Raw genomic sequence first — 25463 nt, forward strand, 5'->3', positions numbered from 1 at the left:
CTGTAGCCTGTGTAATGTGGTGTAATTAAAGAATAATAGGAGAGGGAAAGTGACTATTGGGGTGTTATTTATCTAATAATGTTAAAACCCATATTTAAAAAGTCGTAAAAGTTTTTTCTATGCTGTAACTAAGAAAATAGTCCATTTATTAATACTGAATCCTATACTATGCAGAAACGCACTTATCGCGGTAGCGTCTGGAACCAATTAACCGGTGACTGAATTGGAAAATAAAGGGTTGTTTGCTTTAATGATAATGGTATTATTCATCCTCAAAACTGTGTCACGTTGCTATGTTGAGTTTTTGTATATTATTGATGGTTTGTATGATTGTGAAGCGGTCGTGGTGGTATTAAAAGGTGGATTGGGTTGCGACTGAAGGCCCAGGTACCAAATGCACTGCCCACCACTGTTATAAAGTGAATGTAAAACAAGACCCTCTCTTTTACTCCAAACAAGTTATTTTGGAAAAGCACAAGGTGACAAGGTTATCTCTTATTATGTAACACTGGCCCTTTAAATTGCTGTTGGTTGTTGCTGATAGCGCTACTAATTCTATAAAGGATTTGTTCTGTCTGCATGTCCTGTGGCTTCTTGGTTCAGTATATCATTAATATCAGCTGATATTGAAAGAGTTTAATTGGCATTTATTGTGTATCCAGTTAGTTTCGGACCTGCACCACACTAGCTTGACATCATTTTCTAAAGTCATTAAATTGCATTTTGAATTTCAGATTTGAATCTGAACTGAGACAGTTGATATTTTAATGTTGCATTAGCTGCTTCACTCAGGTCTTTGTGGGTTGGTCTTTGCCATATTACACAAGCCGTCTATGCAAAATGCGACCTTTGGACATCAGTGTTCACTGATGTGAACTCGCATGCCATGTAAATGCATCTTCTGTGCAAAACAAGCACCGGTGTGTTCTAAAGGGCTCAACCAAAAATAATTGCAGGTCTACTGCCACTGGTTGAGCAATGTCAGCGAAAGTCAAATTAAGTCAGCTTTCAATATAGGTTTCAGTACAGGTTATTGTAGAGGCTTGTGTGTGTACTACTTCCTCCAGCCATATATGACATAGTTGTACTTGCTACAAAATCATGGCATGTATATATTTTCATTCAAGATTCTCTTAAATGTTTGCAGTAACAATCTGAAGCACTCAGATTGACCTACAAATAAAGAAAAAAAAAGGCTTTGCTACACAGTTTAAAATGAAGTCTAAAGAGATAGATAGTTGGTAGATCACTCTCCCATCCGTCAGTCAGCTACAGACGTGGCAGCTGTACGTTTGATCATGTTGGGCTTTTGTCAGCGAAATTGCTAACCTAGCTGCTGTTGAAATGTAACGTACATTCCGGTGTGTAAGCCACTACTTTTTTCTTAAACATTGAACTCGGCGGCTTATACAGCGGTGCAGCTAATTTATGGCTTCAGAACTAATACTAATCGTTTAAATACTGTGCCGCTCGCGAGTCAGTAAGGAAAAGGTAGCTCTGTCTTTGACAGGAGTCAATCACGAGCTATCAGTAAACTCACAACGAGCTTGTCAAGCCATTGGGAATCGCAGGAGGTCATTACTCAATATAACAGTCTGAGTCACTGTGTCATCTTACGATGAACACTAAACTCACCACACAGCAACTTAACACTCAAAAGGTAGCTAGGAAATATACAAACAAGTACCAACACCAGTTTAAAAATTTTAAAACCATTTTAACGTTTATACGTTCATAATGCATTTTGTCAGAGCAAAGCATTTCATTGGTGCCTGCGGGGGTGCCTCTGGTGGACAGAGGCAGCATTGCAGCGCCTCGGCATTCATCCATCCATCCATTTTCCATGCCACTTGTCCTCCAATGAAATGCTTTGCTCAGACGAAATACATTATGGGAAAACGTTAAAAAAGTTTTTAAGTTTTAACTCGTATTGGTACTTGTATATTTCCTAGCTACCTTTTGAGTGTTAAGTTTCCGTGTGATGAGTTTAGCTGTTTTTTTGTAAGATGGCAGACTGTTATATTGAGTAATGACCTCCTGCGATTGACAAGCTCATCGTGAGTTTTTTCATAGCTCATGACTGGGTCAGCTGCCTGGTCCTCACGAACTCATGCACGCCACAATATGCCATTTCATGGCATTATATAACGTAGACATGTGTGGCTTATAGTCCGGTGGGACTTATATATATGTACAAAGCTGTTTTTCTCTCTAAATTTAGTGGGTGTGGCTTAAACACTGGTGTGTCTTATACATCGGAAATTACGGTAAGGGTAATATTAACACTGTAGTTCCAATAGCTATACTAGTGTTGCTACAATTTGTGTCCTACTGTCCCGCTCCTTAATGTTCCATTGTTGTATGTGGTATGGGACCTTAAATAAACATTTGGGTTGCAACAGCTTGACCCTGGAACAGATTATTTCCATTATTTCCTACGGAAGGTCAAAAAGCTTCAACAGTGGCAATGTATACTAGATGTACTCTTAATACTAAATCAGACATACATGAACCGACTTGCACATAATCAGATAGGTTTAGTGTGAGTGCGTGTTTTTTGCCTACTTGTGCATGAATGTGTTATTGTTAAGTGGCAACCGGGCTTTTGTATGTGACTCATGAGTGGGTCAGTGGGAGGTCTAAAAGACATGTTCCGGTCTGCTCGGGCCTTGCATACTGTTAAATAACGCAGATGTCCTTTGCCTATTGTGGTCCTACGGGGCCCCAGCATGACCCTTTCACGCCTCAAGGACGTCTAAAGAGGAAGTCAGAAGGGACGCTGCATTGGGACATCAGCAGAGATCAGTGTGAATAAAAGCGCAGCAGGCACCCATGTAACAAATTAGCCCCAACTAGATACTTTCACCCTAAAATCCCTTTCAGAGCTTAATCAGCTGCTGAAAAGGAAATCTCAACTGTGCGCATCTCTTGCTTCTCATACAACATTTAATCTAGGAGTTATTGAACTGGATCATTTTTGTCTGTTTTAAGCGCCCATCATTGTGTTGAATATGATCTTCTGTTTCCAGGCACCAATTCCCCTGTTGGCACGTCACGTTTCAGAATGCTTTCATATGTAGGCCAGGCCTTTTTAGTGTGTGTCTATAAAAAGAAACCTGTTATTATTTTATTAAGGCAGATAGAAGCTGCAGCGTACATCCATCTAGTCATGAGGAAACTAAAAAGTAGGCCAGGACTGTTGCTTTCTGTCATCTTGATGCTGGCATGTGTCTCGTGAGGGAATCGAGCTGCACTTGAACACTAAACGTGTCTTCACCGACAGTAATTTAGATGTTTAACCAATGTCTGAATGACGCTTCTTGGTATAGTCAAATATAATTCAGATGCATGTTTTAATGTGGAGTGTATCATTTCTGCTCCAATTCTCTCTGCTTCTCATGTTGCTTGCGCTGATTGTCCTGCAATGATATAGGTGACTGGTCATCACTTAAACAGTCCTTTAAATATGGGCGTAGTGAGCACTCTTTTGAGATATTTATGATTGAATTAGAGTCCTTCAACGCTGTTCCTGTTCAGTGATTTAAAGCCCCCTTGTTTCTGCTGCTGTGCACTCACAAGGCCGCTTGTTTCGAAGCCCTTGGAATGTTTTGCTAAACTCAGTGACTCGAGCAAGCTCACGCCAAAGTTGTTTACTTTGCTTCCTTCTAAGCACCCCCCCCCCCCCACTCCCTCCCACACACACACACACACACAAAACCCCCTTATCCTTCAGTCTTTTCTCACTTTCTCTTTTTAAGACACAGTCCTTCAATCCACCTTTTAACCATCATTAAAAGTCCCCTCTATGTTTCATTGATCACCAAGCTCTGATTTAATATGTCTAATGGGATCTTTACACTATTGAACACGTGGTGTTTGATCCTCCTAGTAGGTCGTAGCATAAAGGCTTTGAGATACTATCTAAACTACAATGGAACCTGCAAGGGCAAGCACAATCATACAAATGTGTCTCATGACTCATGATAATAATGCAAAGCAAAATAAGATGTGAGCAATGTTCCCCCTAATTTTTCAAGTATTTGAGCATAAAAAACGACCCAAGCGTTCCTTGGACCTCTGTGAGCGGCATCAAACATGCACACTGCAGTATCACACCTGTCCAAAACCTGACAACTGAGAACTTCCATTCTATCATATTTTGTATATGACAAGTGTTGGCAGATGGCGTGCAGCGGTGTAAGGAAACGTGGTAATGCAAAAGAGGAATACATAAGAAACGCGAGTGTAAATGTGTGACAAAACGAGTAAACAGTCAACAAAAATGATGGCTTCCCTGCCTTTCCTCTCCTCTCCGTCCTCCTCGGTATAACCAAGTGCTCGCCATTTATTGCTTCCGCATACGTAAGCGTATGTTTAGACCTGCACATGCGCCGCTGGGTGATGATGTCACTAAGCATCACTGCTACTGGACCTAGCAGGCGTACAAAACATTTTTACTTTGCTTATTGTCCCCATGAGTCACTTAAAAGGAGTTTCAAATAAAGATAGATGAGTTAAATATGAATACCAAATGAGGTGAATTAACTGACCAAAAGAAGAAAAGGTGAATCAACTGTATTTCACAGGTCCACTACAACTCCCATGACCACCACCACTCGTCTTTATCGAGTCTTTATCATTAAATGTGCTTAACAATCACACATCCATACAAAGCCGGCCGTGCTTAAATCCAATGCTTTATTTCCTAGTGTCGATTCAATTGAACGACACTAGTAAATGAATCGTTACACCCATAGTTGCCAGCTATTTAGACAATAATGGATGTGAGTTGAGTCATTTTCAGTGTAAAGTAAATCTATACAGTTTGGCACACTTAATTGGTTCCAGACCTAATCGTGATAAGTGGATTTCCGCAAAGTAGGATTCAATATTAATAAATGGAAGATTTTTGTACTGTAGTTAAACCTGTTTATCACCTAAATACAGTTTTTACCATTATTAGAGCTCCGTAGACATGAAATAACACATCATAGTCACGTTTACACTCGTATTACTTAATATTGTAGACATGATAAGCTACTAACTAACTAACTAACTAACTAAGACATAATGTGAATTTCTCGTGGAGATCAATAAAGTATCGATCTAATAATTCACACGTTAGCATTGGGAAAGTTCCTTGTTGTTCGTGTATTTTAAACGTAATGTGGGTCAATCGCATGTTTAAAAAAAAAAACTTGACATCAGCATCATCATTCATCCTCACTCTGACGTTTGTCACTTGATTGATATACATGGCCGCCAGTCTGACATGCATCTGGCATACACTAAATCAGTGAAGTAATGGACATTGCTGCACTACAGCGGGGGTTGGATTGGCCATCTGCAGTACTGGGAGTTTTCCCGGTGGCCCGACCAAAATTGGGCCGATGGACAGCAGTTCATTAATTTATTTAGTGCTGTGCCTTAGAAGGCTATGCTGTATTAAATCGAAATAGAGACGAGCATGTTGGGCGTTGGTTCTGCTTGAACACCACCTTCCTGTTTCGCCATGAATTATTTTTTTAATTCAATTGTGTCTCAACTCAATAACCCAAAATGGATCCAAAGAAAGTTGCACGTGCGAGAGAAACGCTTGAATTCAAGAAATAAGATGTTGTTGAAGAGAAAGGTGTGGAGCTCACGCCACATCATGTCTTTGGGAACAGTCAATTCTTCAGTGAAGGTAAAAGTAACCTGAAATGTTCATTTGCTCTTTCATTTGTGCATTTAGAATTGTTTTATGTATGTAAAACTATAATTGTAAAAGTAAACATTTTTAACATTTTTGAGAGTCAACCACTGACGACATCATAAACGGGTGACATAACTGACTTTCCGGTTCTGGTTGCCATTTTGTTAGCAAAGTAAGGATTCTAACAAGACCTTTTTTGGACAAAAATACATTAAGAACATAGTTGGACTCACAGTGTATTAATAACATGACAAGACACGCTCCATATTGTATGCTAACCAGAAAATGTACGCAAACTGAGGCAAAATTTTGGCGTAAATTTTTTACATTAACCGGGCAGGATGCCAACCGAGGTTCCAGTGTATGTGTTCTATAGACAGCATAGTATAGGTTTAAGTCAGTTGAGCCAAAAGGCAAAGCTCTCAATTTACCGGCCGATCTACGTTCCTACCCTGACCTATGGCCATGAGCTTTGGGTAGGGACCAAAAGGACAAGATTGTGGATTCAGTCGGTTGATATGAGTTTCCTCCATAGAGTGGCTGGGCTCTCACTTAGAGATAGCGTGAGAAGCTCTGTCATCCAGGAAAACCTTGGATTAGAGCCGCTGCACATCTGCACTGAGAGGAGCCAGATGAGGTGGCTCGGGCATCTGCTCAGGATGCCTCCCAGACACCTCCCTGAGGAGGTCTGACCGGTAGGAAACCTCGGGGAACACCCAGGATACATTGGAGAGACTATGTCTCTCAACTGGCTAGGGAAGGCCTCATGATCTGGCGGGAGGAACTGGATGAAGCATCCAGGGAGGGAAGTCTGGGCTTCTCTGCTTAGGCTGCTGCCCCCATGACCCCACCCCAGATAAGCGGAAGAGGATGGATGGGTTCTATAATCAAATTGCTCCTGCCTGTTTTAGCATATTGGTGACCAAATCCTAAACAATTTGTTCTTTTGTTTTTGTTTCTTTTACTCCCGATCATCACTCAGGTGGGATGTGGAGCACTTTTCAGCTAGCTCACAAGAAGCCCACTTGATGCATGCTCTTGACTTCCCATTGTCCTACTCACTACCCGGGCCTCACTCCAGCTGGAAGGCGATTTGATTGTTGTTAGGCACAGGATTTGGGCAAACTCTCAACTCCCTCAAGCACACAGACATCCAGATAGAAGCTGGAAAAACAAGCCTTACTTAAGTACGCACTGACAGTTCACTGCAGATCCTTGACATTCACAAATCAGCACAATTTAGGATTCCCAAAGTGGTGTGCACAAATATTTGCACACATTGTGGAATTTGCTCCTGCGCCGGTGCTTGAAAATGGCTTGCGTTTCACACCGCAGATTTTTGAGCCTGTCTCGGCTACACCTTTGGTCCTGTCAGCAGAATGCTGCTATGAGAGCTATTATGAGCAAGGCTTGCTTTGTTCACTCAGACACAGCTGTTTATTGACTAAGTGAGTCATACAGAGTAGCAACCCCATCCTAAAATGAAACAAATGTATACATAGGACCTCCCTAATGTATTTCCATCTACATCTATGATGTGTGACGGTCCGAGGTCAGACTATGATTACAGTAAAATGATGGAAATGTGAGCACAGACATCTTAATAGCTGTGCTCCAATGTTGCGATACATTTTGAATGAGAAACCTGTCAGAAGTTACAGTATTTAATATTTCGTAGCTGAGGAAGTAGCCAGAAATTTAAGAAAAAGATTTAGTGTCTGTTAGTGATGTCCAACAAGACTGGAGATGTGCGTCTCGATTATGGTGTGAGGACTCGTCACTGGTCATTAGATGGAAAACAGTCACATTCCGTTAGAATCTCTTCCAGATGGGTACTAACAACATGTTTTAGTGCCCCATTAAAGCGGCTTCATCTCTGGTGACTTAACTGCCTCTCGGTGTGCCTGATCTCATGGTATGTTGCTTGTTTACTCTTCAGTGGGCCTTCATTTCCTGTGTCTGTTGCTTTTTGAGGCTCTCATGTGCCCCAGTGGCTTTTTTTTTTAAAATTACTCAAGGATGTTTTTAGCTAATGCTGCATGACAGTTGGTTTGTTCTTCAGAGAGGAAAAAAACATGAATACCTTCAAGCCTGCTGGGACTTTTCTAATATATTTTGTAAAAAAAAAATTTTTTTTAAAAGCTATTAATCTATCTATCCATGTTCCAATGGACACCACGATAGCACTGCAGAGTCATCTGTTTACAAAGACCAGCCACTTAATGTGTCTTTCACCTTCCACTTTAAGTAGGTGTCACCGCTGCCCTTTCACCTTATGGACACACAGAGATTGTAACCCCATTGTCTCCCCCGAAAGTATGACCACAAGTGTCAGCCTCCATGTCCAGGCCAACTTCCACTTATTGCAGGCCATAATACTACAACTGGAGCGCTTAGCATTAGCACATTTGGGGAGTTGACACTTTGACAACTCCTTGTCTTTGTGGATGTGTGGTTGGTTGGTTGGTTTAGTTTTATTTGAACATGCATGAAGGTTACATTGGAATACATCTCATGAATCATCCTTTCACAGTTCCACATTCCCAAAAGGATTAGGAAGAAGCAAAGCTTATTTAATCCTACCCCCCATCCATTCCGCATCTTGTACAGTCCATATTATTCACTTCCTGCATACCATGTCATATTTTTGATATAATAATCAGTGTAATAATAAGTAATAAATAGTACAAAAATAAAAAGCAAGCATGACAGAACAATCTGTCTAATAATCAAGACTCTTCTGCCTTGTATTTAGCAAACATCAACTGCTTGTATTGTTTTTGGAATTTGCTCATCTCGATACATTGTTTGAGTTCCTTACTCAATTCATTCCATTGTTTAATTCCACATACTGAAATGCTGTGGGTTTTCAGCGTTGTTCTCTCATATAAGTGTTTTAAGTTTAATTTTCCTCTAAGATCATATTTCTCGTCGTTTATAGAGAAATACTGTATGACGTTTTTGGGTGGTTGAGTTCAGGGTCGGTCATTGTGGAGCAGTGCTGAAAGGGCAAAGACCTCTGCACATACAATCTTTTTTTTGAAAATTCATACTTTAGAAAGTGTTTTTCACATATTGCCGAAGGTGAAATCTTTTGTATATGTCAGTCATTTTCCATTTGAAACTTAATGAGCACTAAACATGCTGAATGAGCACTAAACACGCTGGACGTTTTCTTGTCGTTGACAGACTTCAATAAAACTGTCATGTGAACAACTTGAGAGGTCCTCCCTAGCAATAATAAGGCATGTACTGAAACATGAGCTTGAAAAGCCAACTTTTTTTCTGTTGCTTCATGTTCATGACAGTTTGGCGGATCAAGTTCAAAATCTGTGGGTGAATAATGCCTCAACAGGGTAGTCTATATTATTACTTGCCTCATTGCCTTTAGGAGCCATTTTCTCTGCACATATGGCAGCATGGGGGTTTTCTATAGTTCTTTAGGTCTGAGACTGGGGGAATGTTTGTTGTTTACATATTTTCTGGCGTCTATTTTTTTACTTATAGACAACAAGGTAGCCAAAACAATCCCCATTCATATACAGTAGTGTATGGAATATACTGTAAAAGCCAGCTAGTAGTCTGCACATTGGCAACTGCCCAAAACTAGCTTTTAAATTCCCTTTGTCGACTGTATGTATAGGTTAGAATGAACTGAATGAATGCAAACCTTGGTTAACAATGGTTATAAGCACAAATTCTGCAGCTTCACATTGTTTTTTGTACTGTAATGTGCACGAGCATGCCTGCACGGGACACAATCGCTTTCAGCATTTAGACAGAAAATACAGTACTGTTGTTTTAAAAAAGACCCTTTTTTTAGGACAAAACGCTGTTGTCTTGTAAGTGACACTTCTGGCATGACATATCAGTTTTCTGTCAAAAATGGCCTCTATTAGGGAAAATTAGAAAAGTACTTAAAGGCATAGTTTGGATTTTTTGACATGACGGGTGCAGGGATACGGCGGGAGACACATATACATTGTGAGGTTTGAGTTTTTGAGAAGGCATTTTTGTTATGCAAATGTTTTAATCTTTTGGAGGCATATTGTTATTGCAACTAAGCAGAACTACGTACATCACAGAAATCTGACCAGAACTGGACTTAGGAGACCAAGTGAGGGGTAAGTCGCTGTTATTGGACTACAATTCTGATGGGGATGTCATACAACTTCATGTCAGAAAAAACAAACTATCCTTTTAATCCCCTGCTGATATTGCAGGTTTACCCCCAAAACATGAACAGTTAACTTTTATGGTAGGTTTTGTAACGGAGGGAGACATAATGTAACATAAAATAATCTAGAAAAAGGTTGTAAATGAAGTTTACCCATCAACCACTAAGTATTCTGACCCCCACAAGCCGGTTAGGTGCCCATGAAGCATATAAATTAGTCCTGTTTCTTTATGAAATACATACAGTAGCTCAACTCGCTATGTGGATAAAAGACACCTGACACATAAACAGTTCCACCGCCATGTGCAAGACCAAAGAGCTGTCAAAGGGCTTCAGGGACAAGATTGTCGACCTGCACAAGACTGGGCTTCAAGACCGTCAACAATCATCTTGGGAAGAAAGATGCTACTATTGACGTAGTAATTCAGAAATACAAGAGAATAGTCAATCGCCTTCACTATGGAGCTCCATTCAAGATTTCAGAAAGAGGGTTAAGGATGATTCTGAGAAAAGTGAGGCCAGAATTACAAGGAAGGAGATGGCTAATTATCTCAGAGTTGAGAACACAGTCATGATTCGTAACCTTAGTAACACACTTTGCTGTAATAGATTGAGATCTCGCAGTGCCCCCTCTTTAAGAAGGCACGTGTATCGTTCCCTGATCAGATGAGACCAAAATTGGGCTCGTTGGCATTCAATTTCATTTGAAAATATGTTTGGAGGCAGAGAAATGCTGAATATGACCCCAAAAGCACCATCTGTATTGTCAAAGATGGAGGTGGGAACATTCTGCTTTGGGGCGGTTTCACAGACCAAAATTCCCCCTTGCATATGTGCAATCCTGGTGACCAACTACAAGAAATGTCTCTATGAAATTTGATCTCGTCAGGATGCACTGGAAGACTGCATCATCAATAAGATCCACCCATTTATCATTTATAACTATTTCACATTGTTTTCTAAATGTAAAACTATAATTATTTTCTATGAACTGTATGTTTGGTCATGTTTTTGCGTGTCTAGAATGGATCAATTGGATTTACATTATTTCATATGGGAAAAATTGCCTCAGTTTTTATACATTTTGGTTTTCGTCTGACCTTTTGGAACAAATTAATAACAAAAACCGAGGTACCACTGTACTTACAGTATTTTCTGCATTTTCTGTATTTCTTAATACTGTATGACATGGTTTGAGGTCTCAAACCTTCTTAGTTGTCTTGTGACAAAAGATGGATCATGCATTTATGTGGTATCTAGTGGTTACTTAATCAAATCAAATGCAAGAATTCTTGAGGTATCTAAGTTAGCATACCATTTCAAATCAATTTAAAAGTTGCATGGAAGAACAGACCCTACTCAGCAAGAAAAAAAGCCCCTGTTCTTCGGGCCCCTAGTCGCGGGGTGCAATTTTTTTGTCCTTTTTTCATCCTTCGAAAGCTACCGTTTTAGACAGCCATTGGCGTTTGACGGGTCTTCTACTGGTCGACAGCTTTGGAGAAGTAGGTGCTGCCACAGGCAAGAAGTTGGACATGTTCCAAGCCTGTAGGGCACACGTGTTAGAACAAGCTCAAGAAAATATAGCAGGAGCAGTTGCCCATGTACGTTAATGGCACAAGTATAAGCTAGGCGGTGTTACATAGTACAGTATGAGAAGTGCAATGACCGCAGATTCAACAGTGAGTCAGTCAGCACAGCCAGGTGCAGAGACCCTATTACCTTGAAATATTATGCTGAACCATCAAAGCCGCATGTTTTACGTATTCTGTTCCCCGTTTTATGTTTCCTGTCCACTCCCATTTTTTCATTCATGGAGATAAGGGAGAGTGGGTAAACAAAAGAAAGGTCATTGATGAGATTCAGGGTAAAAATCTGCTGGGCATATGGAGGCTCAGTCACTGCTGCCAGCCTCCAGCTGGACGGTGTTAGTTTCCGTACATACACAGAAGCTGAGCTATCTTCCCCAGGGGGCCGATGAGGGTGGCTGCCGCTCATCTCTGAAAATCCTCAGCCACCAGCCCTGTTCGTTAGCTTCTCTGGTAAATAAACCAACTGAGTCAATGCGTCTGAAAATGAGACGGATGGAAAATAAACTTTTAAGAAAAACTTTACACTTTTTATGTCAGGAAAAGCTCAGATATTCTTTATTAGTAGTTTCTTCTTTGGGTTAATTTTCATTTTGCCATTCATGGTGAGTCTTCCCACCACTTACTCACAGGCAGCTTTATTTAAGATGTTTATTTGTATTTGGCTTATGATACCAAATTCCTTAGATTCCTGCACACAGCAAACATTTAGAATTACCAAGCTGTAATTCTATCAAAAACCTTCTCCGTTGGTCAATGTTTATTTAAAGCCACCTGAAAAGTATGTCAAGCACGCAAATAAACGTCCTCACATTTGCCAGTCTGCTCAGGAACTCTGAAAATCTGCCTTGACTTTTATCTTAGTTGCTGCATGTGCAAGGCATTTATCTTCTTAGCTTCATGCCCATCTCTGTTTAAGCAGGTGAAGGCTGTACACTGCCTTCCTACTGAAGGGCTCAGAATGACTTATAGGACTTGCACACCAAGCAAAATGAGGAATGAAGAAAAAGCACTTTAAAACCTTCTAGAAACTGAATTACATTGACAGTGTTTTTTTTTAACCATTCTTGCTTTGATAACAAGTCGTATAGTGACCCTGGAGTCTTACGAAGACACTTCATGTGAAATGTGAAATTTCTCACGTAGGCGAATCGTGAAATTTGGCACACACCTTTAGATTTGTAAAAACTTAGTAAGATTGGTTTAATTTGGTTCAATTTAACACATGGCGATCATCAACCAAAAACATCTTTGCAGGGGCATGTGCGGGACTTAGCAACTAATTGGTCATAAGTCATTGACCAATTATCTAATGGTCTAAAACGTTTTGGATATCTATTTTGCATGTATGGTAGCATGTCTTCTTTTCAGCACAAGCTATAGGGGGCTCTACAAATGTACTTTACTTGGTACTATGGAAGTATACTGAGCTCCCGCGTGATCCGTCACACAGAATCACAAGAATATACAGGCAACTTTAAAGGCTTCCTCTCTATTGTTTAATTAATTTGATATATTTTATGTATTTTTTTTTTAACTCCTGACAGGATTTGTCTTGGTATGTCTCTCCTTTTTGATCTGCTACAGAACGCTCCCATTTTACCTCTTGAAGCAACTAACACGAGACAAGAAGCCGTTAAAAGCTGGGAGTCACTCACACAAAAAAAATGTGAAGCATTGCTCTCCATGCTGCTGTTGTGTGCGTACACATGGAATACCCTGGATCAGTGGCAGTGATCTCCTGGCTGTACCTGGGTTGTGTTTATCACGACAGTCTAGATGTCTACAAGCTTTGTCACATGGCTCGTAACAGGGTCACGGGAGGTCGCAGGTCAGGGCAGGCGAGACTAAAGAGTGGACTTCCTGTGTTACTCGTGGGCGGATTCTGCATGGAGAAAGAATGAACATATGGAACATTGGAATTTGCTCCATATGCGTAGGAAAGAAGCAGGAAATATGCATGGACAGGGAAGAGAATTCTATCCTTTTTTTTTCCTATTTCATATCCAGAATGGCATGAAGGCCATTTTAAATGCCTAGGTTTAGTCCTTTTTTTGGGGATGACTGACTTTTTGCGTTTTAGTCTGTTCAGTGTTTATGTTCATTTAATTAGTATTTTCTTATTATTATTTTGTTATTATCATTTTTGATCATTTTTTCATTTTCTGTTTGTTTTATTTCTTATTAGCTCCAAACTTAGTGAGACAGAAACAGTATCTTGATTGTCAGTATGTCCTGTACATATAGGAAATCGACAATAAAGAATCTTGAATGTTGGAGAAGACATTATGTTTTGTTTGTTGTTTGTTGGCTGGTTAGCTTAAAGAACCTGTTCAGTAACTGTGGTGGTGCGGATTGGGTAGTGCATACATTTTTTGTGTTTATCATGTTCGAACAGTAATATGTGTCTCTTGAGCGCTAGTTTGTGAGCATCAAACATGAGAAAAATCTCCCTCACTTGTTTGCTGCACTTGTGAGAGGAGAGGAGCTCAAACGGACGGTTTTGAAGTTTGGGGTTTTCATGCAAAAACCTCGTTCCTCATGGACATGATACCACCTCTGACCCACCCTGTGGTGGGTAAACTCTCACCATGTATACGCTCACCACTTCACAAAAAAAAAAAAGCAGGCTTTGCTACACATCTTAAAATAAAGCTAAACTATCTGTCAGTCATTTTGTTATTCTTGAGCGTATAGGCTATGGGGATGTCCCGATCCGATCTTCAGGATTGGGATTGGCAGCCAATCCGCTGGATTTGTGAAGTGGATAATATTGGCTTCCGCCACAAGATCGGGCCGATCCGGTTGAGTTATCACGTTCGTAACTTTGAGCCACACTCCAACATGGTAGGTGCCTCAAAGCTGGTTGCCATTCGACTTTCGCCACTCGCAAGAAGAAGACAACGCAACACCAACATGCAGACATGTCTGTGGTGTACCATGGCGAAGTTAGTTTCACGTTGGACGTTGGATGTTTGGCTCCGTAGCTACAGCAGTAGTTCCCTCTCACTGTGCCCGGACAGCTGTGTCATGGTGGAGGGAGCTCGCAAGGAAAGTACCGCACAAACACTACTAAACACGTTGAAACGGCTGCAAAACCCTTGGATACTCCTCTGTTACGGAGCGTGAATGGAAGCTAGCGGAGTTCGCTTAGTTTAGCTAGTGCAGCTGTGTGTGTGTGCGCGGCTCAGGCTGGATGAGTATATTTTCACTGTGTTGTGTTTTCCTGCTTTAATGTAAGGACGATTTTGCAATGCCCACGACGACGTGCAGGTTCTGAGTGGAAAAAAGACGAGAGGCACGTTTATCTTGCACCCATTCCGAACACACACTGCACATTGTGGCCTTCAAAATAAGAGCGCTCCTTGTCACATTTGTCTAATTGTGTAAACAAAATAAGGGTGTCATTAAAATATCTTACATTAATAACGCGATTGGCATTACGTCTGTGACGTCTGTGTCACTAACCCAAATAGCACACACTCTATGCCGGTAAAACAAGTGGAAAAGGTTGAAAAAAAACTGAATCTAAAAAAATTTAACAGAGAAAATGGAATTTGGGAAAAAATAAAACATTTCATAGGGCCCTAAGAGAGTTTTTTTTATTTTTTTTAATCATATTCTAAATCACCCCACAAATTGATTTATAACCATGTCATGTCATGTCATGTCATGTCATGTAATGCTTTGGATAGCTATTTTGATATCCATATTCAATTCCACAAATTCACAAGCTTATTATTATTAAAAAAAAACAAGATCTGCACTGGATCGGACCTCCCACTTTGCCACTTTACCAGCTTCACACTCATTCATAGCAAGTCAACCTGACGTCACCGCCAATCAAAGTACATTTTCACCTCACTTTTACTGGACACCCACAGCATGTCATTAATAACTTTGGGATGACCAATCCGTTTGTTGTGTTTTGTGATGATGATTCATTTGGAGTCTCATAGGAAAGAAGGATAACACATTCCTCATGTATTAAAAGGCAGAACAACTAAAGTGTATTAGACAGGTGTTATTAATCGTAGCGTCTGATGTGAGTTGCTAACGTTGTACGGTGATGTGTCGCTTGGTTTAACAATTAATTTAGCATGACAAATTCATACTCTTGTCTTTTTCATTCTTGCTTGATGAATGGGTGTGTTCAGTTTGGAAAGCCTGATTCAATGGCGCCTAATTTGTTCCGAGGAGAGGTTTTGGAAATTTCCCGGTGGAACATCATGGCCCCAAACTGTCACATTACACTTGGCATCATTAGCAATTACGCCAGTATTCGGTTGGTTTCCAGAGAGATGCACCGCTTGTAATTCTTTACAAATGTAGTCACACACACTTAACTCCTTATATGTTGCAATCATCAAAACAGCCATGTTTCATTCACCTGAAAAAAGCACTTTCCCATAAAACGCTAAGATTAATGTTGTTAACTAGCACTCAAACCTTTTTTGTGACAAGCTTTTTTCACAAAGCCTAAAAATACAACTCTTAATAATGAAATACCCTGCTTTTTCCACAATCCCTTTCTATCTTCTCCCAGATGCTTCACAATTCCCTTCAGGGTCTGATTTTCCCTGCCTGCACTGAACCATTTGTACTCTGGTCTCCCCACCCTTCAGTAGAAGCAATAATGTGCCTCTATGCGTTGTTATTTGGACTTAACAGTAGATAACTTCTAATAGATGCACTTCCTCAATTCTCTCAAGTCCTGTTGTAAAATAAAAAACCAATATAGTCATATAGCTGTATAGGATAGTCATATAGCTATATGAAGTAGATAACAAGTTTTACGCAAACTACATGTGGACTCGTGTCCTTGCACGTGTTTCAGTGCCTGCGCATGTGTGTGTAGGTAAACTTTCACATTGTTTGCTTAAGCATTTACACCTAACTGTCGGCCTGTAATTCTCTCTGCTTTTGTCAGAGCTCCAAGGATAAGTGAGAGCCGCATATGGTTGAAGTTTCCCCTCCAGAGACCCAAATAAGTGTATGCAAGCTAGCGATTTGGCAATGTTTAGCTACTAACATTAGCTATCATTGAATGTATAGCCATAACTACACAATGGCTCCAAATTGTCAGTCGGTTCTCTGAGACTGCTTTTGTGTATGTGCATGCGCTACGGACACGTACGTGTATACAAGACAGTGGTGAGTGACAGCCATGCAAGGCAGTTATTTTGTTCGAGCCGAATGAAACTTTATGACAATTTTTATGCTGTTTAATTTGTAATTGTGAAAAATATGGATTTTTTTTTTGTACAAGCTGTTCTTTTAAAGAAGTATTGGTAACATATGGTAGCCGGTGGTGGTGTTCCTATATTTTTTGTTTTAAAAAATGTTATACTTTGGAGCGAGTTGCATACAGCCCCTTTAAAAAGTCAATTTTCCATAATACAGAACAGTATATCTACATTAAGGTATTAAGTACAATCATTAATTTATATTTACACTTTACTGACAACTGTTCGAAGCCTAAAGGTTTCATGATGGCAACAGGTTTAGACTCTTGATTTTTTTCCAATTGTTTTCAATTTTCGTAGATGTTGCATTGTAGTCCAGAAACGAAAAAACAATTAATAAGAGGGTTTGAAATTTGCTGTCTGCTTTGTTGGTCAACGTGGAGACAAACACATTCTCAAGACTCCACCACCATTATCCTCACACAAAGCAAATATTCTGCACGACTTCCTGCAGAGGCCATTTTTCTCATGTTTCTTATTCCTTCTTGCACCATATTGGGAATTTACCCTTAGCGATACAACCACCGACTTTACTAAAGTGTGATTTGACAAAAATTGTTTGGTTTTTACTTGTAGATTCAGCCGATTATATCAATCCATTGTTTGTGTACATGCTGTAAGTGTACGTGTGTGAGTGTGCGTGAGTGTGTACAGCCTCCTTTGTGATGGTGGTCCGTCCATCAAAGCCCGGAGAGGGTGTCGGCAAGGCATTTGGGGCCGCTGTCTGCATCGCACTTCCTTTGTTTGTGTACTTGTGTGATGTGTGTGAGGGGGGTGTGTGTTGAGCCAAGCTCGTCTCTGTCCTCATCACTGTTGTGTACTTAGATGCATTTATTTCTCCCTCTCTCTACAATCACTGCGATAGAGGACTAATCTAGTACAGATGGGTTATTTTTGGAGGTTCCTGTTTTGAAGCTCACGGACACACACACACACACACACACACACACACACACACACAGCAGTTAAAGTCATTACCTGCCACAGTATCAGTAAAAGGAGGACTGCATTACACACTCTTACCTAACAGTATACGTATTAACTTGACAGGTAGGGTCATTTTAACACAGCACAATAAAATGACTGATGGTATAGCTACTTACATTTATCTCTTTCAGGGGGGCTCGGCCTCTGCTGAGCCATAACTCTCTTATCTCTTTAGTGAGCCTTTGTTGACACGGCCTTGGGAGTATGTGTGCGTGTGTGTGTGTGTGTGTTGGACTGACACATCCATCCGCTGACCCTCACCTGGCCTTATTGTTTGGGGTTAGAAGAGGAGCGTACACCCCTAAGGCAAGCCAGAAGGAGGTGTTCAAGTAATGTGGGGGGGGATGGGGAGAGGTTCTGCATTTTTCCTTTTCTCCTTTTTTACCTTTCATGCAATCCGACTGTCTTCTCTGCATTCCTACCACCACTACTGCAAAGTGCATAGTTAAAAAGTCATTTTACGTCCTCACTTTCCTTATTTTCCTCCTCTCCAGATGATCCCTCTGTGTATCAGCGGGTCAGAGGTGACAGTAAAGTTTACAACCTACAACTGATGCTGCAGCCAATAGCAATGAGTACAGAGGACATGCAAGTCAAACTGACCACAATTAAATACTGTATGTCCATGCTTTGTGTTTATTGAACACCAGCGCTTATTTTCCATGAAGCAGCTTGTTTTTACAAAGAACATTTATTAAATCTTCTCACTGTAATAACCTACATTTTCAATTTCACAAAGTGTGAAATTACAAACATTATACCACTCCACTTCTGATTCGCTCACATCAAATTCTCCCATCAGAAATAGTTCAAAATAGAAATAATCTTTTCCTGGGTCGAACTGTCGCCATAATCATCTTTAGCAACGGTACAGGCAATGTGTTAAGTGACATTTGAACATTCCTAACTGTCATACAAGTGTACAAATAAGTTACCTGCTGATAGACTTTCATGACTGTGAGTGACAGTGCAGTGGGAGGTCACTGCTAGTACTTAAGAGGTGAGTCAAGCAACTGTCTTTCCTGTACATTCCGTTGTTATTCTTCTTCTTTTACTACTATTCTCAACTCTGTAGCAAGGCTGGAGACCTTTGTTCCGCTTTCCTACATTGCAGTAAGTTCTATTCCTGGTTTGAATGTTGTCATCGCACTTTTTTGCCATTACAGGTGGTTACTAGCGAGTTCCGTTTTTAGACTGTGACGTAAGTACGGTTTTGGTGTAAGTCGGATTTTGTACCTGAAGTATACCTAAGTTACTCACACTGAACATGAAGGACATAGAATATAGTAATAAAACACTCAATACAAGAATTGAATGAAACAGTAAAAGTAATAAAATAGAATTTAAAAAAACATTAAAAGTAATAGAAAATAAAAGCCAAAGGGTGAGCAATGTTTCCATGTCCATAGTAAGACCAGTATGCTGCTGTTATTATTGTTGCTTTCATAGGAGCAGATCCTTTAACATGCTCAAGGATACTGTAGCGACCTGGCAGCTATGTGTAATGTTAAAAGTGTTTTGTGATTCCCAAATGTCTTTGAACGTGACAAGTATCCTGACTGTGTGTGTAGGGGTCCGGGAGGAGGAGGATGGCTACATGTTGAGAGGACAGTTGAGATTGTTGATGTTGTTTTGGCGTGGTTCGGCTGACAGTAGCCTGTTTTGTTTCTGCAATAAAGAGATTGTTGATCGGCCACTTCCTTGTCATCCTTACAACGTGCGGATAGATGTTACAATACAATCTTAATCCTTAGTCCAGTGTTGAGAGTAGTATGGCTGCACGTGAGCCGCACATAATGTATTCTTCTGCTGCAGCTAATTCTGGAGAAAGTCTTGTGTTAATGGGCCAATATTAGGATTTTAATGAATTTGTGGGTGCGTGTACGTAACCATGGAACGATGCAGGGTCCGTGGACCACCTGTACTGTGGTGACATTGAAAAAAAAAAAGCAAAACACATGTATTTTATGTCTCACTAGATATACTGATGTCTTGCAAGATTTGATAAGGTCATAATGTGCAGTTTCTGTGTGACATAATGCACTTGTGACATTAGAGACATAAACTCCAAATGATATGACACTGTTCAACTTTACAAGTCCTACTGTATAGTGGATTACATTGCAGAGGATTCAAATACAGTATGTTCGTATTTCTGGTTTACGGATAATGTCAGCATGCATGCCATATGTGCTATATATAATACAGTCATACATTTGCCCCCATTTAGCAAAAGCTGCTATTGTATGTTTCTTACTGCTTCACCATACTCCCCTCCCCCTTACGTTTTTAAGCAGGCATCGCAGCTGAGGGTATAGATCTGAGTCGAGTTTTGGGTGCAGCCTCTGGGTGGTCATGTTTTGTAACTGTGGGATTTGACCTTGTTTGGTAATCTCTCGTCATCTGTTTTTCCTCTCTTTGCTTATTCTCCTGGTCCTGAGCGTTCTCTCCCAGACACAACTATATTGCTCTTTTCCTTCGTGTGGCACAGGTTTCCTCTATTTGCCTCTAATGCTCGTGTTTTTTAATATATATTTCACCTTTAAGCTCTGCTTATTCTAGGTTTCATTGCATGCTTGGAAAAAATATATACAAATAAATCAGTGTCTTTGAATATGAGGGAATGCTATGAAACACTGTTTCGAATTAGACTAGATAAAAAGAATACCATGTGCCCCACCCCCCTTCACAAACACATGCATGGACTCATCTATTCAAATGTGAAACACATGAGGAGCCAATGTGTTTCCCATCCAAATGATGCATGAGTCATAAATAATGTGAAATGATGTAGCCTTTCACAACCACCACCTGCGTTGTGAGGGAATCTTGAAGGCATTTAGTTTATTATTCTGTATACAACTACACACGCAAATAAGACAGAGCTGCACACATTTATATTGTGGCATGAGCCAATGAAGATGACGAGCCAGTGAGATGTGTGAGTGCCGTTATAGTTATCTTTGCCAACTATGGAGGTTGTGTTTTCACCCATATTTGTTTGTTACTGTTTGTCATCTTGCATATATTTTGATCAAATTTGGTGTGCAGTTTTAGCATGACTCTAGTCATTAGTGTTATTAATAATACTTGATCATAATATCGCAGTACATGCGGATGTCACTATGTGCCACAAGAGAGCTGTGTGCTTTCCTCTTGTTTACAGATTTTTGGTCCATAGTGGGTCTTGAACAGTCCATGTGGCTGTCAGTGTCTTTTTCGGTGTTCTGTTACATGACAGCTGTCACAAAACCAAGAAACAGGTCTCAAAGTGCACTTAAATAGTGTATATCGTTTTTATGTAAACAAGGGAAACTATCATCTCTAAAAAATAAGAGCATATTCAATGTGTGTTAACTGTTCAGTGTAGGCCTACGTGAGTACAGTACAACCAAATGGCCCAAAGGGGCCCCATTGGGTTCAGGTGAGGAGACACACTTGGTCAATCCATCACATTGTTAACTCACCTTGACGCATCACACCTTGAGTTTGCTCAGCCAGGCACTGGTCACCGTTGAAGTGTGTTTGGACTCCTTATCATGTTGCCCAGTTTCCTTCATGTTTCCCTCAATGAACCGCAGCACTCATGCAGCCCCAGACCATGTCCATGCTTGACTGTTGGCAAGACACAATTGTTTTGTGACTCACTTGTGTTGCCAGCTATTCAGACAATAACAGCTGTGTGATCACTAATTTTCAGTGGATAGTAAGTCAATAATATATTTCTAAGTATATCAATGTTTCATTTTTTTAGTAGAGTCCCTTGAGAATATTTAATAACATGGTTGCTGAAATGTCAGGGTTGTTCGAGTGTTATGTGTGGCTGTGAACGCATCAGGCGGAGCACTTAAGTTGTGTGTGTGTGTGTGTGTGTGTGTGTGTGTGTGCGCGCGGCGCGAGTGAGGTGTGGAGACAGCTACGTTCGCTGATACTCTTTTGGCTACGTTTGCTGATATTCCTCTTGCTACGTTTACTGACAACATTAAAGCACAGACGTGAAACAGAAATCTCTGCAGGTGGTGTCCGAAATTTCCAAATTTTGTCCGAAGTGAATTACGCTGGTATTGCGACCCAATACCGAAACCAGATCTGGTTGGCACCATCCCTAATGCAAATGTGTGTTCAGTGTTCCGCGTATAACAACAACTAAACAACAATGGCAGACGACAGCACAATTTAATGGAACAGTGCTTATAAAGCTGCAACTACAACTAATAAAAACATTACAGTACTTACATATGTCACATTTTTAAACCCATATACTGTATATGCTTTTGGATGAGATCCAGAGGACAACATCGCAAACCCCTGGCCTGGCATACAGCATCTTCTTTTAGGTGTTTTTTTTTTGCCGGTCCATCTAAACATTTGGCTGAAAAGCAAAGAAAGTACCTCCCCGTGATACTAGTGTAAAGGTAGCCTAAGGTGTTTCCATGTGGTGACAGGGGTCGTGGTGTACGTGCGTCTCATTTCACAAAGGAGAGTCTATCTCCTCACTAATCTTCTGCAAACAGGAAAGCTGATTGTCACTCAAGACCAGGCAGGAGGAGCACTTTCTGTTTTATACCCGCTGTTAAAGCACATTTCAAGCCAATGTCAGTAGAGGAGTAACGCCAATGTGCTGTGACGCGCTTTAAAGGGAAGGCATGATGAACAGTCATCAGTCAAAGCCCTGCCTTTTGCTTCTGAGCGTCTCATCTCCAGCCCCTTCCATCAGGTGGAGAGCCGCGGGGTGGGTGTGTGGGGCGGAGCCACGGCACAGTCGGACCATTCCAAAAGCTTGAATCACTTCTCTTCCCATTCACATTCCTGCCGTGGATAGAACGCTCCACGCAAAGCCGCGCAGGGCGAAGTGTTAAAATTGTGGACTGTACTTATTTTTTAAATTTAAATCAAATTCTAACCATGGATTTACTTTGTATTGCCCGGCTCAGAGGACATTTGAAGCCGATTTTATAAGCCTCTGGATTTTATCATGCTGGCTTCGCGTTGACTGTGGACTAAAAAGTCGTCGGCGGAGTAAGAAGCTGAAAAATGATACTTAAACGTAAGTTTTCTTGAAATTGCAACCTTAAACACTTGGAAATAGATTCATTAGAGAATACATTCGTTGATTTATTTAAACGTGTGGATCCTTCTACTGTAATGATATGGTCGAAGTTGTTAACTTTACGCACAGGTTTGCGTCACCGTTCTACTCGAGTGTTCACATTCAACCGATTACTGTTTAACCAGTTGATATGTTGCGTCAAATTATATAAAGTATACATATATTGATTTCTGTTAGTGATGGTTTGCCTTTTTCGTTGAAATGTATATATCGTCAAATGTTCCTTTTTACGCACTCGGGTTAACTGGAGCAAGACGCTTCATGACTCAGAGTTTAAATAAAGCTGTCTTCTAGCGCTACAGTGTTTTTCCTAAAATCTCTTAAGATGATTACAGTCCATAGCGACCTTGTGTGTCACTTCATTTAATACCACGTTGTGTTGAAGTGTGCCCCACAGCCAACCTTTCAGCTAATGAGAGGAGATGAGGCTGTATCAAATCCTCTTTTCTCCGGTGCTGCCTGACTTGATTTGTGTGTTTTAGCTCTTGATTCCAGGCTGTTTTTTTTTTTTTTTTAAAAGGCAAAATCCTTATCAGCTACCTTTGGACATGATGTGAAACAGCAGGCTTCTGGAGCACACTGCAGCACACGTCTTGTAGACATCATGGCATCATCATTGCAAAGCCATGACATTGTTTGTAATGCCAACAATGAGTGATGACTGCCTTGCAAACGTCAGCTACATATTGGACTTGGTGTTTCACCTGGTTTAGTGCGATTGTGGTTGCTCAAACTGAAGGAAACACACTCCAGCTTGTCTGCTTTGTGAAACAGGAAGCCAGCAGAGGCCTTATCTGCAGGATTTCTCATCCAGCTGGCACACGGCCTCACTCACATCCCGTGAGGAGGCACACATGTTGTCACCTCCCTTTTGCTGGAGGAACCGGCGTCAAAAGGCATATTTATCAACTAGGTAGACTTGCATCTCGCTTTGGAAGAGCTTATCTTAATTTTGAATCCGCCTGGTCACCTGATCCTGCGGCTGTAGCCCCTCTGTGTGAACATAAATCTGTCGTCAGAAGAGGTGCATGGTGTCCATTGGGGTTTGCTGGTGATGATCCATCTGGGGCCAGCTGTGCTTTTTGCATGCGTGTGTGTCCATGGACCGTGTTGGTATCTTTGTTGTTCTTTTTCATGCACTTGAGGCAAACCAGATGGTGAATGTCTCATAGAACACCAGCTGTCTTGGTTATGAAATCCAAAATCTTGACACCACACTCGATAGCAATAAGACACGATTTAACTTGCTTTGCTACAGCAAATAGGACAAACAGTGCAGACACTTTTGGTGCTCCCTATTGGTTACATGCAATAGATATATTCAAAGTTGTATAATCTTTAGACAAATGGTCAGTGACTTATGGATTAGAAGCTAAGTCACGTCTGTGACGTTTTGCTTGATGGTAGCCATGTTCTTCAGTCAGTCTTGGTGAAATTTAACACACGTGTGCTTTTCAGTCCCTTGAAAGTCTGTACCAAATTTCATGTCATTACAGTTGATGGTAGAGCGCATTGAACTGTGCGAGTCAAATTTTGCCCATATTATGCTATTTTGACACCCTTGGTGTTAGAAATTCCAAAGAAAAATCATACCAAACTGCATTGCTTGGTGGAAAATAGCATTACACTGTTGGCAAGTCGAGGCCAAGACTACGACTGTATGTTGAGATGATGGATGTACACAAGCTGCATCATGACTCCATGTAGATAACAGTCTTATTTATCATCTTTCATGTCTAGACATACTTTGCAGCTCATTGAGAAAGAGCCTGAAGTTGATAAGAACCCCCCCCCCCAACTGTTTTGAGGGTTTGCAGTTGGTGCTGCGAGACCTATTGGGTTATAGATAAGCCTCAAAACAGTCGTCAGTCAAGTCTTCTTTTCTATCTGCCAGCTTCAAAGCCCCAGCCACAGTGATAACTATATTCAGGCTCTTGACCTCTCAGTTCGCAGTGTCTGCAGCAGAGCCTTTGAGGTGGGAGAGGCAGCATCCTTTTATTTGTGCCGACATTGAACAAAAGTCCCACTGGATCTGAGCATTCAGAAGGGGACCGAGCCAGCCGGCCAGATCCCTGCGGCCTCCTACGATGGAGGGAAAAACTTTGGCCGGCGATTGTTAGAATTTCCTGCCACAGGAAGAAAGAGAGAAGAGATGGGGGTGAGGAGGAGTCTAAATGAGCGCAAGGAGAAGCTGGCGTTTAGTGTTGCAAAAAGAAAAGCAAAAAAAAAAAAAAAGACTGCAGTGGTTAATTTTAGAACGGGCCGGTGAAGTTGTTTGGGAGCAGCTGTGATTTGTGGCTCACTGGTTATTCTAAATAAATTCAGTGGGAAAAGTCACTGGAGATTGTAATGTAATCCCTATTAGCACCAGCATGGCTGTCATTAGTCATGCACCGATAGGCGCTCTCATCATTCTTTTCCCCTTGTTCAGTCAACATACACAAACTTTCGTTAGGGTTTTTTGTTTTTTTTTTAAGTGTGAGGCGCCAGAAGTCATGAAGGGTGGCACAGCAGCGTGAGAAAAATAAAGCAAAGCACCTTTTTTAAACCTGATAAGCAAAATTCAGTTATGTTTAAAGGCAAAATTTATTGATTTTCAGTTTCAACAGTGAGAGAGTAAACATATATACTATATTCTCTGAGGGGAGGCTCATTGTGCCAC

At 40.8% G+C, this 25463-nt stretch overlaps 1 protein-coding gene across 5 annotated transcripts in view; it reads left to right on the forward strand.

Moving 5' to 3' along the window:
- dlc1 (DLC1 Rho GTPase activating protein) overlaps positions 1-25463 on the forward strand; it is a 96614-nt gene that overhangs the window by 47946 nt on the left and 23205 nt on the right. The window contains exon 1 of one of the 5 annotated variants that reach the window (XM_054778628.1): positions 22471-22738. The exons of the other annotated variants lie outside the window; for them this stretch is intronic. Coding sequence (XP_054634603.1) covers positions 22726-22738 — 13 coding nt within the window. The 5' untranslated portion in view covers positions 22471-22725. Of the gene's footprint in view, positions 1-22470; positions 22739-25463 lie in introns of those variants that run through there. 5 annotated transcript variants of the gene reach the window in all.

Source organism: Dunckerocampus dactyliophorus, chromosome 6 (genome assembly GCF_027744805.1).
Source record: "Dunckerocampus dactyliophorus isolate RoL2022-P2 chromosome 6, RoL_Ddac_1.1, whole genome shotgun sequence".
NCBI classification, from domain to species: Eukaryota; Metazoa; Chordata; class Actinopteri; order Syngnathiformes; family Syngnathidae; genus Dunckerocampus; species Dunckerocampus dactyliophorus.